This window comes from Ranitomeya imitator, chromosome 5, assembly GCF_032444005.1.
Source record: "Ranitomeya imitator isolate aRanImi1 chromosome 5, aRanImi1.pri, whole genome shotgun sequence".
Lineage (NCBI taxonomy): Eukaryota > Metazoa > Chordata > Amphibia > Anura > Dendrobatidae > Ranitomeya > Ranitomeya imitator.
Genome location: NC_091286.1, coordinates 414,124,705 through 414,142,485, shown reverse-complemented (window position 1 = coordinate 414,142,485; position 17,781 = coordinate 414,124,705). Strand labels below are relative to the sequence as shown.

Genomic DNA, 17,781 nt, shown 5'->3' with positions numbered 1-17,781 from the left:
ATGTTGTAAGGGATGTGATTAGGGTTAGTGTTGAGAATACTGTAAAGGTACCGTCACACTCAGCGACGCTGCAGCGATATAGACAACGAGCCGATCGCTGGAGCGTCTCTGTTTAGGTCGCTGTAGAGACGTCAAACACAGCAGCTCCAGAACGATGCAGGAGCGATCCAGTGACGTAACGGCGACTCGTTCTCGCTGGTTGTTAGCTCCATGTAAAACATTGCTGGCGCCGTTGCTTTTGATGTCAAACATGACGATGCACACCGACCTGACAACGAAATAAAGTTCTGGACTTCTAGCTCCGACCAGCGATGGCACAGCGGGATCCAGATCACTGCTGCGTGTCAAACACAACGAGATCGCTATCCAGGACGCTGCAACGTCACGGATTGTTGTCGTTCTCGTTGCAAAGTTGCTGAGTGTGAAGGTACCTTTAGTACTAAGGTAAGGTATAGGGTTAGGACTAAAGATATGGGTAGGAATGTTGTAAGGGACATGATTAGAGTTAAAGAGAACCTATCACTTAGTTTTTAGCAATTAAACTGCCCCCAGTGTGTTGTTAATGTTGCAATGTGCATCACTAACATGTTATTATCAAAGAAAAACTCCAAGTATTAGGTTTAAAGGTACCTTCAAACTAAACGATATCGCTAGCGATCCGTGACGTTGCAGCGTCCTGGCTAGCGATGTCGTTCAGTTTGACACGCAGCAGCGATCAGAATCCTGCTGTGATGTCGTTGGTCGGGGCTAGAAGGCCAGAACTTTATTTGGTCGCTGGCTCTCCCGCTGACATCGCTGAATCGGCGTGTGTGACGCCGATTCAGCGATGTCTTTGCTGGTAACCAGGGTAAACATCGGGTTACTAAGCGCAGGGCCGCGCTTAGTAACCCGATGTTTACCCTGGTTACCATCCTAAAAGTAAAAAAAACAAACACTTCATACTTACCTTCCGCTGTCTGTCCTCCGGCGCTGTGCTTCTCTGCACTCACTGTGAGCATAGCGGCCGGAAAGCAGAGCGGTGACGTCACCGCTCTGCTTTCCGGCCGCTGTGCTCACAGCCAGTACAGAGAAGCACAGCACCGGGGACAGACAGCGGAAGGTAAGTATGAAGCGTTTGGTTTTTTTACTTTTAGGATGGTAACCAGGGTAAACATCGGGTTACTAAGCGCGGCCCTGCGCTTAGTAACCCGATGTTTACCATGGTTACCGGCATCGTTGGTCGCTGGAGAGCGGTCTGTGTGACAGCTCCCCAGCGACCAAACAGCGACGCTGCAGCGATCCGGATCGTTGTCTGGATCACTGCAGCGTCGTTTAGTGTGAAGGTACCTTTAAAAACACTTTATATCATCAAGGGATTGCCTCACACACCTTTTCTTTCAGTCATAAGGCCGATGCTTTTTATTGTTTCAGCCATAGATCAGTCAGTGTCCTGTTAATCCCTTAACAACAGGAGGTATTTTCGTTTTTGTTCTTTGTTTTTTGCTCCCCTTCCTCCCAAAGCCATAACTTTTTTTATTTTTCGGTTAAAATGGCCATGTGAGGGCTTGTTTTTTTGCAGGACAAGTGATTGGTTTTAACATATCGTGTACTTGAAAATGGGAAAAAAATTCCAAGTGCTGTGAAATTGCAAAAAAACTGCAATTCCATGCTTTTTTTTTGTTTTTTTTCACCATGTTCACTAAATTGTAAAACTGACCTGCCATTATGATTCTCCAGGTCATTATGAGTTCATAGACACCAAACATGTCTAGATTCTTTTTTGTTTAAGTGGTGAAAAAAAATCTATACTTTGGTTAAAAAAAAAAAAAAAAAAAGCAAAAAAAAGCATCATATTCCGAGACCTGTAGCGTTTCCATTTTTCATGATCTGGGGTTGGGTGAGGGCTTATTTTTTGTGTGCCGAGCTGACGTTTTTATTCATACCATTTTTGTGTAGATAAAATGTTTTGATTGCCTGTTATTGCATTTTATAATAATGTAGCGGCGACCAAAAAAACATAATTCTGGTGTTTCGAATTTGTTTCTTGTTACGCCGTTTACCGATCGGGTAAATTATTTTTTTATATTGCTAGATTGGGCGATTCTAAACGCGGCGATACCAAATATGTGTATGTTTGATTTTTTTTTATTGTTTTATTTTGAATGGGGTGAAAGGGGGGTGATTTGATTTTTTTTAATATATTTTTTTAAATATTTTTAATACATATTTTTTTTTACTTTTTGCATGCTTCAATAGTCTCCATGGGAGACTAGAAGCTGCAGTTGTCTGATCTCCTCTGCTACATACAAGCGATTATCAGATTGACTGTGTGTGGCAGAAATGCTCACCTGCTATGAGCGCCGACCGATGTTACTTTTTATTTTTTAAATTTTATGTTGGATTTCAGCAAAAAGCTGAAAATAAAACTATAGGGATATTGGTCAAAGTGTAAGTACATCAGGCTTTTCTGAAAGTACAATTCTTGGGAGGAAAAGGCCGGGGATTCAGTACTGGACTCGTGTAAGGGATCGTGGCCCATGGGTTAGGGGACGTTCTAACTCTGGGTGATGGCAGCTCGGACCTGCACATTGGGGGGACTTGTCAGCTGCAAATCCATAATGAACTTACTGGCAGTACTGTGTCATGTCTGAAGCAAAACGCTCATAGGTTCTGGGCAGATTTTCTCTTGATCTCCCTACAGATTACCTCCGCTGCGTTCTGCGCAAAGAATTACCCGGCGCCGTATGTCAGTTTCCATATTGTCTAGATGAAATTCTAAAAAAAAAAAAATCTCGTCTAATTCTGCTGTGAATTTACACACATCAATCCACATAGGAAATCTTCAGCAAGTACACGGAGTATACACAGTCTCAGGGCTCAGGGTTTGATCTCTACATTACAAACACCATATCTTTTTTATTTCGTTTTTTTTTTTTCTGCCAACGTAGCCTTATGAGAACTTTTTATGCCACCAAATTTTTGTGAAGCACCTGGGGGTTCAAGGTGATCAATACACATCTAGATACATTCCTTGACGAGTTTAGTTTCCAAAATTGTGTCACTTTTGAGGAATTTCCACTGTTAAGGCAAATTAGAGGTTCTCCAAACATGACATGGCGTCTGGTCTCGATTCCAGCTATTTTTGCATTCAAAAAGTCAAAAGGTGCTCCTTCCCTCCTGAGCTCTGTTGTGCGCCCAAACAGTAGTTTTCTCCCACATATGAGGTTTTGGCGTACTCAGGAGAAATTGGACAACAAAGTTTGGGGTTTATGTTTTCCTCTTTCTCCTTGTGAAGGTAAAAAAATTGGGGCTAAATTAAAATTTTAGTGAAAAAAGTAAAATGTTCATTTTTTTTTTCCTACCACATTCCATTAATTCCTGTGATGCACTAGGAGGATTAATAAACGTCTTGAATTTGGTATTGAGGGGTGCAGTGTATAGAATGGTGTCACTTTTGGGTATTTTCTGTCATATAGGCCTCCATATGTGATGTGTTCGCTAAAAAAAATGGTTTTGTACATTTTGTTAAAAATGAGAAATTGACAATCAATTTTGAACCCTTTTAACTTCCTAGCAAAACAAATGATGTTTTAAAATGATGCAGATGTATAGTAGACAAGTGGGAAACATTATTTATTAACTATTTATAGCTACTGTTTTGCTGTAATGCTACAACATGTGTGCAAAAAAAAAAAGCGCAAATGCAATAATGTGTCTGACCCAAAACGTATTAGTCTAAAGTCTTTTAACCCATTTAATGCCGTGATCAACAGCAATGACCGCATCATATGTAACAGTTAGGTGGCTCAGTCTTTCTGCCTTCTGCAAAGCTACGGTGGTGGCAATGCTTCACTCTGACATCGGGTAGACTGACAAATGCCCCCAGATCTGCCATAAGTGTAAGACTATGTTCCCACCATGATTATTGTACAGTATTTGGTGAATTTTTGATGTTGCAGAATTTCTGCATCTATTAAATAAATTACATTACGATACTTGCAGTTTTTTCCTTAAGTTTTGTGTGTTTTTATCGTGTTTTTGATACTTTCTGGTATTTCACTGTGACAAAACTTTATTTGTACCGTCACATGTGGATTACACATGTTTTTAGTGTATTTTCGCAGCTGAAAGGCTCAAAAAACGCATTTTCCATTTTTTATTTTTTACTTGCAGATTTTCTGCATCTAATGTAATTCTTTGGGGAAAATCGGCACATAAAGCTCAGAGTACCCATAAGAGAAATTAACATGTTGCGGATTTCAGACGCATACCACAGTGATCAGGAGATTTCTATAAATCCCATCCACTGCTGGAAGTGTGAGACGGTGCGTTTTTTGAACAGTGAAAATATTCAGTGTCAAAAACTCATTGTAAGAAAAGTATAAAGTTGAATAAAGTGATGTAAAAAAAATCACAATTTTTATCTTGGTGATCTGTAGAATAAGATAAACTGTTTGTTTTAACAATTGCAAAAATAATGGCAGAATTGCTGTTTTTTTGCATTCTCCTAGAGCAATTTTTTTAATAAATGCATCAGAAATTATATGTAGAAATAGTGCCAAAAAAACCTTCTAGCCATCCTACTATAGGCTAATAAAATCAAAAACGTTCTCCCTCTCGGAGTGCAGCTAAAGACACCCCCAGTAAATACTGTTCACTACACCCCCTTGTTGAAGACCATAAAATTAGTACTGAGTAAGAAGGTCCATGTTTCTGGAACTGTATGGCGGATGTAAAAAAAAAATAAAAATCCAGGCGAAAATGCAGTGAGAATTAAATAGGAGCAATCTGTTTATTTTTGACCTGGTGTAAAGCGCGTGCAATATTGAAGGGTTAAATATTGGAAAGCGGGAAGTGTAAATGTATTTGGAATTCCCCCATTGATGTCTCGTTGCCTGTGATTAAGGCGCGTACCAGGATTGTTTTTTGAGAGGCTAGAGTCTATGGACCCCATATTATGGTTCACAGAAGACGGTGATCGCTGTAAGTAGGGGGGTGAGAAAAGCAGGACACCTACTTCCAAGTGTGGGACCTATCGAAACAACCACGTCTCTTGCTCTCGTCTCATAGAATAGATGGAGAACCTGTGCACAGACAAGGCCACAGCGCCGCTCGTCTTTCCCTCCTCTTTGTTGATACTGCCGCTAATAACCCTCCATGTGCCTTACAGCTTTCCTTGGTGCGTACACTGAGATAAGTGAGAAATGGGATTTACGGTAGTTGGTATGAGCGCCTGCATTTAGTGACAAGTGAATGTTACTACTTCTGCTTAGTCCTGTTTCCCAGGCAGGTGGACTACCATCAGCCCAGAAATTGTCCTTTCAGTAGGTTGTCAGTCCGAGTGGTGCAGATGCCACAGGAGGCACGTGTGCCATACAATGTTGCAACATTGGCACTTGGTCTTATGCTGACACAGCCCAGTGAACTATTTTAACACATATACATTTGTGATGCATATTTTTGTGGTAATTTCTGTGGTATTCCTTGCGCAATTGTTGCCCTCCCTTAGTGAATCATTGAATTTCAGCTATGACACAGTAAAGACTATTTAAAGGAATGAGATGAGCAGTTGCCGATCTTAACATCCCTCTGCGCCTATTTATTCAATTTATTGACTTCACAATGTAGACATCTACGAGCGTCCAGATTACGGCAGCAAAAAATATATGACAAAAATGTCTGTGCACTTAAACATCAGTATAGTCTATTAATTTTATTATTATTATTATACATTTTTATAGCGCCATTTATTCCATGGCGCTTTACATGTGAATACGAGGCAAATATAGACAAATACATTAAACATGAGCAGATAACAGGCACACGGGTACATAAGGAGGGAGGACCCTGCCCGCGAGGGCTCACAGTCTGCAGGGGATGGGTGATGAAACACTAGGAGAGGGTAGGGCAGGTTGCGCGGCGGTTCAGTAACTTCAGGATCACTGCAGGCTGTAGGCTTGTCGGAAGAGGTGGGTCTTCAGGTTCTTTTTGAAGGTTTCTATGGTAGGCGAGAGTCTGATGTGTTGGGGTAGAGAGTTCCAGAGTATGGGGCAAGCACGGGAGAAGTCTTTGATGCGGTTGTGGGAAGAAGAGATGAGAGGGGAGTAGAGAAGGAGGTCTTGAGAGGATCGGAGGTTGCATGTAGGTAGGTACCGGGAGACCATGTCACAGATGTATGGAGGAGAAAGGTTGTGGATGGCTTTGTATGTCATTGTGAGGGTTTTGAACTGGAGTCTCTGGGCGATAGGAAGCCAGTGAAGGGCTTGACATAGGGGAGAGGCTGGGGAATAGCGGGGAGACAGGTAGATTAGTCGGGCAGCAGAGTGTAGGATGGATTGGAGCGGTGCCAGAGTGCTAGAGGGGAGTCCAGAGAGTAGGAGGTTGCAGTAGTCGAGGCGGGAGATGATAAGGGCATGCACTAGCGTTTTTGCGGTGTCGCGGTCAAAGAAAGCACGGATCCGGGAAATATTTTTGAGTTTGAGACGGCAGGAGGAGGCAAGGGCTTGGATATGTGGCTTGAAAGAGAGGGCAGAGTCGAGGATCACCCCGAGGCACCGGGCGTGTGGGACTGGGGAAAGTGAGCAGCCATTGACATTGATGGAGAGGTCTGGTGGAAGGGTAGAGTGAGATGGGGGAAAGATGATGAATTCTGTTTTGTCCATGTTCAGTTGTAGAAAGCGAGCAGAAAAGAAGGCTGAAATAGCAGACAGACAGTGCGGGATTTTGGTAAGTTAGGAGGTGAGATCAGGTCCGGATAGGTAGATCTGCGTGTCATCAGCGTAGAGATGGTACTGCATACCGTGGGATTCTATGAGCTGTCCCAAGCCGAAAGTGTAGATGGAGAAGAGTAGGGGTCCTAGAACAGAGCCTTGAGGAACACCGACTGACAAGGGGCGAAGTGAGGAGGTGGTGTGGGGGAGGGAGACACTGAATGTTCGGTCTGTCAGATATGACGAGATCCAGGAAAGGGCCAAGTCTGTGATGCCAAGAGATGAGAGAATTTGTAGCAAAAGGGAGTGGTCCACAGTGTCAAAGGCAGAAGACAGGTCCAGGAGAAGGCGGACAGAGTAGTGTCGCTTGCTCCTGGCAGTTAGTAGGTCATTGGTGACTTTAGTTAGGGCAGTTTCAGTTGAGTGATGGGGACGGAAGCCTGATTGTAACCGATCAAAGAGGGAGCAGGAGGAGAGGTGGGAGGACAGTTCAAGATGGACGTGTTGTTCCAGCAATTTGGAGGCATAAGGGAGAAGAGATATCGGGCGATAGCTAGACACAGAGGATGGGTCGAGGGAGGGCTTTTTGAGGATGGGTGTGATCTTGGCATGCTTGAAGGATGAGGGGAAGACACCTGTTGTGAGTGAGAGGTCGAAGAGGTGCGTTAGGGTTGGGATGAAGACCATGGAAAGGTTAGGGATGAGGTGGGATGGGAGCGGGTCAAGCGTGCAGGTGGTGAGGTGTGATTTTGACAGGAGGGTGGAGAGCTGATCTTCTGTCATGGTGGATAAGCTGGTTTTGGAGGAGCAGGGTTGAGCAGCTAAGAGGGGCAGTGGGCACTGTGGGCCAAAGCTTTCTCTGATCGTATCGATCTTCTGTTTAAAGAAAGAGGCGAAGTCTTCAGCAGAAATGAGGGGGGAGGGAGGAGGTGCTGGGGGACGGAGTAGAGAATTGAAAGTGTTGAAAAGCTGTTTAGGGTTGTGAGACAGGGAGGATATGAGAGATGAGAAGTAAGTTTGTTTTGCGGCAGTGAGTGCAGACTTGAAGCTGGCGAGGGACTGCTTGTATGTAGTGAAGTGGTCGGCAGAGCGGGATTGCTTCCATCTCCGCTCAGCAATCCTGGAAGCCCGTCTTAATTCTTTGGTCAGGCTGGTCAGCCAGGGCTGCCTGTTAATTGTACGAGTTTTACTATGCATGAGTGGGGCGGCCGAATCAAGTGTTGCTGTTATTGTGGTGTTATAAAAAGTGGCAGCAGCATCTGTGTCATGAAGGGAGGCTATGTCTGTGAGAGGGAGAAGGGACCCCGAGAGTGATTGTAAGTTGAGATGTTTGAGATTTCTGCGAGGGAGTTTGTGGAGTGGGGGTTGCACATTAGGAGAGGAGAGGGAAGAGAATGTCAGTAGGTTGTGGTCAGACAGGGGGAGGGGTGTGTTAGTGAGATTAGTAAGGGAGCAGAGGCGGGTGAAGATGAGGTCCAGCGTGTGGCCATCTTTGTGAGTGGCCTCAGAGGACCATTGAGTGAGGCCAAAGGAGGCAGTCAGTGATAGAAGTTTAGAGGCAGCTGAGGTGGAAGTGTCAATGGGGATATTGAAATCACCCATGATGATAGTGGGGATGTCGACAGAGAGGAAATGAAGTAGCCAGGTGGTGAAGTGGTCGAGAAAGGTGGAGATGGCTAGTTCTGGGGGGCGGTAGATGACAGCCAGCTGGAGGTTGGAGGGGGAGTAGATGCGGACAGAGTGCACCTCAAACGAAGGAAGATTAGCGGAGGGTGGTAGCGGGATTGGAGTAAAGGAGCAGGTGTCGGACAGGAGCAATCCAACTCCTCCACCACGTTTGTTGCTGGGGCGAGGGGTGTGAGAGAGGTGGAATCCGCCATAGGAGAGCGCAGCTGGAGAGGCAGAGTCGGATGGGGTGAGCCAGGTTTCAGTGAGGCCGAGGAAGGAGAGTTTGTTGGTGATGAAGAGGTCGTGGATAAATGTCAGTTTGTTGCAGATGGAGCGTGCGTTCCATAGTGCTCCAAGTAGGGGGAGCGGGAGAGTGGGGGCTGGATGAATGGGTATGAGGTTGTCGTGGTTGGGAAAACGTGGGGAGGATCGTGGCAGGGGGTTAGAAATGAGTGTGGGGATGAGTTGGGGAGGGCCGGGATTTGGGGATATGTCACCAGCGATGAGGAGTGGCAGACAGAATATTAGAAGGTGGGAGCAGGATAGGACATGATGTGGCCGTGTGTGTCTGGAGAAAAAGGATTGTATGTGGAGGAACAGTTCTGAGGAGAAGGTGAGATGGCTGGCGAGGATGGAGGGAGAAATGACTAGTTCCTTACTAGGTGGAGGGATTGCAGGAGATTGTAAGAAGGAAAGTAGTATGGGGTGAAAGAGAAAAGAAATCAAAACATTGTAGTGGATGGTATTGTGTTACCTTCCAGTCAATTCCAATCCAATTCAGTCTAATTCAAAATCATAATTAAAAAGATGTAATTTAAAAGATGGAAGTTAAAAGATGAAATGCAGCAGACTGAGGCTATAGCAGACTCCTGCATGTGAATATATCCCCAGTTAAGGGCAATCAGGTGTGAATGAGGAGGTGGCTGGGTATGGGAGACCAGATGTAGAGAGTTAAGCAAAGGTCATAAAGTGAGGGAGGGGTAGGACTGACCACTCAAAGAGATGCCAGGATCACACAATGAGATACATGAAAACAGGTCATGGAAAACAAGCTGATAGGTAAGAAAGCATACTAAAAGGATTATATGTGCTGCACCAAGACACTCAGATCCAGGGGAAGCATAGAAAAGCCAGTGCAATATACAGAGACATTCAGAAGCCAGTTATCCAGTCCATACCATATATTTATCATGCAATCTTTTGCCTGTTTCTCTGTTGATACAGTATTGTCCAACACATCTTTTGATTAGTAGGCAGCCTGATGTCATAACCTAGTCATAACTAGTGATGGGCGAACCCGAGCAGTAAAGTTTGAGGTACGTACCGGACTTCGAACAAGGACTTCTCTCAGATTTCAGTGTTACTGTTTGGGTAGCCAGTCAAGGTAAAGCAGACAGCTGGGGGCTGCTATTTTCAGGCTGGGAAGGTCCATGGATATTTGGCCCTCCCAGCCTAAAAATAGCAGCTCGCAGCCACCCCAGAAAAGGCGCATCCATTAGGTGCACCAATGCTGGCTCTTTGCCTGGTTCCTCCCGCTTGCCCTAGTGAGTTGGCAAGTGGGGCAATATTTTGGGGTTGATGTCACCTATGTAATGTCCGCTGACATCAAGCCCAGGGGTTAGTAACAATGATCTCCAACTCTGCTACATCCGGATGCAGTGCTGTACCGTTCTGGTACCCAAACGTTTTTTCTAAAGTTTTGCAGAACCCGACGGACCTGAATATCCACTGGTCCGCCCATCTCTAGTCATAATATCACAGAACCTACAAGTGAGAAGAGGTGCCCAAGATGCCAGCAGGTGGATGGAGGGTCACTGTGCTCTAGTCTTGCTGCCAGAAACTACTGACACGGCCACTGAACTAAGGTTCTGCAAATCATTTTGTTTAACTGTAATATACACTTCTCAACATTGAAATTGCAAAACCAAAAAGGAGAAATCGTGGACTTATGGATATCACAGGATGGAAAGACAAGTTAATGATATGAAAATGATTAAAAAGAGGAAGTAAAAATTGTAAAACACCGCAATTTATTCAGTATCAATTATTCTGAATATCATTTATTCATCGTATGAGTGCCACATGCAGAAATACACACACTTACATACCTTGGCTGTCATGATCCAGTTCTGAGATTATGTTCAGCTCTCTTGTCTCTGGACTGGTCATGTGGGAGTTAATCCTTTCTGCCTCACCCTGGAGCTGGCTGTGCTATTTAAGTCCTCTGCAGCCTGGGGGCCAGTGTCAGCTATAGTTCATGCTGTACTGTTTGAGCTCCTGACCTGTTCCCTGTTATAGTGTTCCTGTTTGCCTCTGACTGCCTGCACCCGTTTATGACTTGTTCTGACCTCTGGCCTGTACCCCGACTCCGTCTTACGTCTCACGTTTTGGTTACCACGTTCCCGGTAGGTTCTGACGTCTTGCTTGTCCCCGACGATTCTCTGCTCGCCCCTTCTGTACCGCGCCGCTATCTCCGTGTATGACCTTGGCTTGTTTCATGTCCCTTTCATTACCTGTGACACCTGTGTTGTTGCTCAGTTTTGCTGCGCTGTGTGTGCAGCCTCCTTTCCTTAGCCAGCACCCCCTGGTGGAGGTTGCTCAATACTGCACTGTAGCAGCACATTACATTGGCTACTTTAATTCATGTTAATATTTGTTGCCTGAGGGATGTTTTCCCTCGATGAATGAACTTTAGCTCACAAACCATCAAGATCTACGGCTGGCGGTTTCTTTGCAATTGCTGACCAATGATGTCAAAGATGTGCTCGAAGGGAGACAAATCTGGAGACTTTACTGTCTATGGTAGAACCTTTAGGCTGCTCACAATATCATGAGTAGCATTCAACCTGGTGTTTTTGTGTTCAAAAACAGCTCCATGGACACTTTGGTGAAATTGCCGTACCCCTGGTCCACGATTGATCCATTCTGTAATGCAAGTGAATTTAGATGTCACATATCAAGCATATTCCGTTTGTGTCTACACAAACCATGCGGCTGCAGTGCAGTTTAGCGAAACTTCCACCAGAGGGTGCTGGTGAGGGAAGAGATGTTGGACACTAACAGCGTAGCAACACTGAGCAGTCGCACAGGTGTCACAGGTAACGAAAGAGTGGTCAGACAAGCAGAGTCAGAAACTGTCAGGAGCAGAGGTACCAGAGGTCACAGCATGCACGAAGTCAGAGCCAAGCCAGAAGTCAGAGCCAAATGGGAGCGCGGTATCCAAAATGTGAGACGTAAGACGAAGTTGGGGTACAAACCAGAAGTCAAAGCCGGTCGGGGAACGAGGTATCAGAGATGGAAAGCAAGAGGCGAGGTTCAGAGATCAGGCCGAGTCATACACTGTAATGAAAACCACCAGACAAACACTACGTCAGGGATAGGGAACGGGTCTCACACAAAGAAGGGAAGTCAGAGGCAGAAGGATCACCAGGGTATACGGGTCAGCTTCTCTAGCCTGGAAGCATGAACTATCAGTGACGCTGGCCAGCAGACTACAGGGGTCTGAAAAAGCCCAGCCAGCTCCAAAGCGAGGCAGAGTGAGTTAACCCCCACATGACCAGTCCAGAGAGGGAATAACAGAAAACAAACTCCGGACTGGATCATGAAAACATGAAAAGGAATTTGCACAACATTGGATTATCAGCCAGACGTCCTGCTACCAGCTACAGGTGTTTCATCGACCTCACGCCACCGCTGTCAAATTTAATCACAGTGTAGAGCAACATATAAATGAAAGCCTATCCTTTACAGTGATAAGTCCCACTTTTGTGTTTGGACCCAATGATAACCAGAGATTGGGCTGCAGTCCTGTTGGGCAACACCATGAAGAGGCCTTCAAAATGAACATCACACCTATCCTATTCCTGGGATTATGGTGTGGGGTGGGATAATATAATGTAGCTGGACCTTTGTATTCTTCATTCCAGGTACACTAATAGCTCAGCCTTAACCTTGGTTTGGTCATAGAGCCAGTGGTACAGTCATGTCTCCAAAGTGTCATAGGATCCATTTTTCAATATGACAATGCCAGGCCTCATGTTGCATCCTTAATAACTATTGATCGTCTGATTTCCGTAATTCCACATCTCTCCTTTATAAGTGTAACAATTTCACTGTTGAGAAGTGTACTGACAACTGATAGAGAAAAATTCCAGTTGGTCAGAAATGTAATTTTCAGTCACTGTCACATTGAGATGGCTTCCAATTAGTTCCATAAAATGTTAACTGTTGGTTATTGTAGTAAAGGTTTATTCATAAAGATTATTTACGTGCAATTTTTGCTTAGAATCACTATTTAAAAGCCCTTGAAGGTAGTATAAATTATAAGGTTGTAATTAGTTGTAAATGAAGAATTTTATGGCACAGTGAACCTTATGTGGATCATTGTCAATGCACGTGGCTGCCCCACCACACAATGGTGGGATGTCATGGCAGCTGGGAATCTACTGGAACCCTTCATCAGATAGTGGCGCTGAGCTTCATAAGACCAGTCCTTTCCCGATACCCTGCAATACTGTGATAATGCCATGTATAGAACAAGCAAACAAATGATTAGAGGTTCAAGTGAGAGATAAAAAAAAGTATTACAAAAGAATAAAGTATTTTTTTTTTTTACAATTCAAAAATAAAAAATAATCGATTTATATTTGGTATCAATATTTGAAAATCTAAAATGTGTTAAGCCATAAGATAATTGCCTCCCAAAAAAAGTTAGAACCCCAGAATTGATGTTTTTTTGGTTACTGCACCTACCCCAAAAAATGCAGTTAAATAAGGATCAAAATGGTCAATACACCCAAAAAAGGTATCAATAAAAACATCAGGTAAAAAAAAGTCACAATATAGGATTTGGCCCGGTTACAAGATTTTTTTTTTGTGTATTGACCAGAAAACAGATGTGAGCAGTGATAATCTGCCCCGGCAATTTCCTTATGAATGTAGTCCATCCAGTTAGACGCCGTCTGAAACCCGGTAACCAGCACTTTCTGTCACTTCCTTCTAGAAATCCTGTGAGTTATTTCTCTGGACTTCTCCATTTTTCTGCTATTGACTGTGGACATAAACTGATTGCAGCAGATGTCAAAACTGATCTGGTTATTAAATGGTGGAAACTCTACAATAAAAATTGTCAGATTTTTTTTTCTTATTTGCACCACGGAACTGAAATAGAATAAATGAAACAATTTTTTAGGCTACCATTTTAACTCAAGAAGTTGCACGTTTTGCAAAATGCTGCAAAACTGTCATCAAAATATCTGGTGCACATACAATGGCTATGGAGGGGGGTCTGGGGTCATTTGCAACAAATGTGATGACTTTTTGAAAATGTAATTCAGTGGCTTCCCGGGCTTTGGGTAGTCAGCCCAGTCCAGATCTGCTATAGGAGCATCCATCTTAGATTGCCTTCTATTTGTGGGGAAGAATGGAACACTATTCACACCATGTATCACTTAGTTTATTCGGGTGCAGCAGTAATGATATAACCACAGTTGTCCCTGCTGCAGAACTAGCGGAGGTCACATGTTGGGCTGTGTGTAACCACTGCACACAACGCTGATTTGCAGCTTCCTATGTACATTATATAGTGACAGAAAGCTGGCTGGACTACCATGCACAAGGAAGCTAGTCCTATAGTGATAATAATCTCTGATAAACACCGATTGTATTGAAACATTAAAGCACAGCCCGGTAAGTGACACATCCCTGGAATCAGAGTCTCTGCCCTTACATCATGGAGTTCGTATATTAAATAGCAAAAATCTGATGACAGATTCCCTTTAAGACCCCGATTCCTCAAGACTGATTTTTTTTTCTTGCCAATTTTGATTATGACGCAGATTGTAATGCGAGGTGCATGCCTATTAATGAATCAGGCGAGGTGCGAAGTGGTGTGCTCCTTCATGTGCGCCTCACCTTAATTCTTACTCTAGTCAGGTACTGGAGTAAGATTTGTGGTGTAAGGGACACCAACGCTCGTCATGAATTTGACATGCAAATTTTTTTGGCGGAAAATTGCTAATAAAATAGAATCGAGACGCCAAATAATTGTACTGTAATTCGTATCCCTAAAAACTGCTGTCTGGATCCATATTAGTTATAGAAAAGTAAAAGATTTTATCCTGGATGATTTACGATGATGTGTATGCAGATAAAACTAACGGATCGAATATAGATAAAATGCCGACATGAGGGCGTAATCCAGACATGCTGATAGAACTCCATATGAATGGAAATGTGCCCACTTTTTCTCAGGTTTCACTGTAGTTGGTTTTACATGCAATCAAGTAGGTTTCCCTTAAGGACATTGTCCAGATTTGGCACAACACTTTGCGGCTACTGTAAGTGACTGCAGACTTGTAAATCCTCACATCGCGCACAGCGCATTGTCAGATATTCCCCATGGATGGCGTTGAGATCAAGTGGTCATGTGACCACAATTATGTAATCTGCAACTCCCGGCCACAGTCTGACTAGAAGTGCGCAGAATCGCTCATCATAAGGGAATGGAGCGAGGCTGCTCATGTCTAGTCGGAATGTGGCCGGAAGGTGCATATCGCCGCTATCACATGAAAAACCAGACTTTTGTGACAAATCTGGACAACCTCTTTAATTTTTCCTTTGTGAGCAGATGTCATTCAGGTTATATGATGAGATATGGTATTCTTCGCCTTCCTGCTATCAGGGTTATATAGTTTGCAGGGAAAGAACTGAGGGACTGTTGTATGCTAACAACCCCTCTCATGATGGCAAATTATTGTCTTTTTTGCAGGATTTGTGGTGGGGCAGTCTGGTCTGTATGAGACGGTGGGCATGCTGATCCTCTCCTACTTCATCATTGGCATGACTGTGCTGTCAGTCTGTGCCATATCTACCAATGGAGCACTGGATGCTGGCGGAGCTTACTGTATCCTTTATAAGAAACAACTGCACACTATGCTTCAGCATTGGTGAACATGAAGGTATGTACTTCTCTCTAGCACCCAGTGTCTGACTGGGGCGCCAAGGGCCCACCAGTAACCAACATTAGAGGCCCACTTTTCCGCTAAAAGTAAATGTGACATTATCAACAATCACAAATTTATATAACAATGACCTGGGCAGATAGTTAAATGAATAAGATGCTGCCTTTATCTGTATATATGACGAGTTTGGACGATAACATGATATCAGGCTGTGCTGCTGTAATAAGAATCCCTGGAACCAAGATGAGGTAAGCGTTTTGTATTTTCACGACGCGATTCAGCCTTGGACTAACGTCTTTTTTAAATAAAAAAAACTATTGCATCCTCCTCTTGCTGTTATTAGTGGCAGCAGGCATAGGCTGACGGAAGTAGTAGTCCCATCAGCCGATGACAGGGACCGGAGGTAAACTTTTTACCTTGGGTCACAGGTGTGGACTCACACTGTCATATGACAGTGTGGGAACTGCAGCCCTCTGACAGACGGTAATGATTTTACCGCCGATAAGAGGCAGTGTTTGCATGACAGTGCATCAAAAATTGGATGTTCAGGCCATCCCAATCAAGTAAATGGGGTCCGGGCTCGGGTACTGTTCTGGTACCCAAACCAAACGTTTTTAACTGTTCGGCCGAACCTGCCGGACCCAATCATCCAGGGGTTTGCTTATCAATCTCGGAGCCCTCTGCTGTAATTCCATGTCATCCCTGAGCTCTCTGCTGTAATTCCATATCATCTCTGAGCCCTCTGCTGTAATTCCATATCATCTCTGAGCCCTCTGCTGTAATTCCATATTATCTCTGAGCCCTCTGCTGTAATTCCATATCATCCCTGAGCCCTTTCCTGTAATTCCTTATCATCCCTGAGCCCTCTGCTGTAATTGTATATCATCCCTGAGCCCTCTGCTGTGATTCCATGTCATCCCTGAGCTCTCTGCTGTAATTCCATATCATCCCTGAGCCCTCTGTTGTAATTCCATATAATCCCTGAGCCCTCTCCTGTAACTCCATATCAACCCTGAGCCCTCTGCTGTAATTGTATATCATCCCTGAGCCCTCTGCTGTGATTCCATGTCATCCCTGAGCTCTCTGCTGTAATTCCATATCATCCCTGAGCTCTCTGCTGTAATTACATATAATCCCTGAGCCCTCTCCTTTAACTCCATATCAACCCTGAGCCCTCTGCTGTAATTCAGTATCATCCCTGAGCCATCTGCTGTAATTTTATATCATCCCTGAGCCCTCTGCTGTGATTCCATGTCATCCCTGAGCTCTCTGCTGTAATGCCATATCATTCTTGAGCCCTCTGCTGTAATTCCATATCATCCCTGAGCCCTCTGCTGTAATTCCATATCATCCCTGAGCCATCTGCTGTAATTCCATATCATCCCTGAGCCCTCTGCTGTAATTCCATATCATCCCTGAACCCTCTCTTGTAATATTTCCTGAGCCCTCTGCTGTTATTCCATATACCATCGATTTCATATAGAAACACACAGTGATGAAGTTGATTGGACCCCATATGAGCACAGGTATTTTCCCATTCTACAATAGATCTTGTATAGCAGTGAGCGGAGGTGTACTAGCTCCATAAGGAAGGTACTGCACAGGCTCTGTACACTGCCATAGGAGTTTTGTGCTAGTGTGCATGAGCCCCAAGGCTAGAGTTACCGGTCATACTTTGTCTAAAACACAGCCATCACTGTCCGATTGGACGTTTACATAACAATGCTCCTGTTATGGTGCCCCCTGGTGTTCTTTTCATTCTTACTCAGAATGTCCACCTAATGTGTCTAGTGCTGGTGGTCGCACATGCTCAGTAGCGGTTTCCTCACAGGGATCCCATGTCCACAGGTGGCCTAACCTTATCTAGTTTTTTACTGTAATGTTTTGTGTAGGACACTATCACACAGCGGTATTCTGGCCAGATTGGCTATATTTGTCAGCCAAGGGTGGAAGAAAAACAGAGAAAAGAGTAATGGATATGAGTGCCCTCCTCTGTAGCCTTGGGCCCCTTCTCGCTCCGTGGAGAGATAGCACAAGTGTGTTTCTTCCTGTAAGTAAAGAGACTTGTTCATCAGATTTGTAAAATGTTCTTATGATAGATTTATGATAGTGATTGCACTGAGATCTATTACATGCCCTCTATATAGCCAATGAGGAGGAGCTGCAGTAATGCGCCAGGAGAGCTGCCATGTTGTGAGCAGAGAGTGGTACTGGTTTGTTACAGAATGGCTGATGCCAACCTGACATACAGAGTCATATATCTATCCTGGAGTGCCCAGGACCTCCTGATATAAGCAGGGACATAACAGACTCGTGGTGGAGTCGGAGAGCGCTCGCACACCTGGGAGTCGGCCCGGGCTTCTCAGTCATTTACTTGTTAAATGGGTTGTCTAGGCTTCTTTCTTAAAGGGGCTGTCCACTACTCTTCCAACTCCTTCATTCCTATTCGCCAATGTAAATGA

The 17,781-nt window shown here is 44.3% G+C and overlaps 1 protein-coding gene across 1 annotated transcript in view; it reads left to right on the top strand.

Annotated features, from left to right (window-relative positions):
- LOC138638055 (solute carrier family 12 member 9-like) overlaps positions 1-17,781 on the top strand; it is a 415,221-nt gene that overhangs the window by 25,156 nt on the left and 372,284 nt on the right. The window contains exon 2 of the mRNA XM_069727024.1: positions 15,127-15,261. Within this exon, the coding sequence (XP_069583125.1) occupies positions 15,127-15,261 (135 nt within the window). The remainder of the gene's footprint in view (positions 1-15,126; positions 15,262-17,781) is intronic.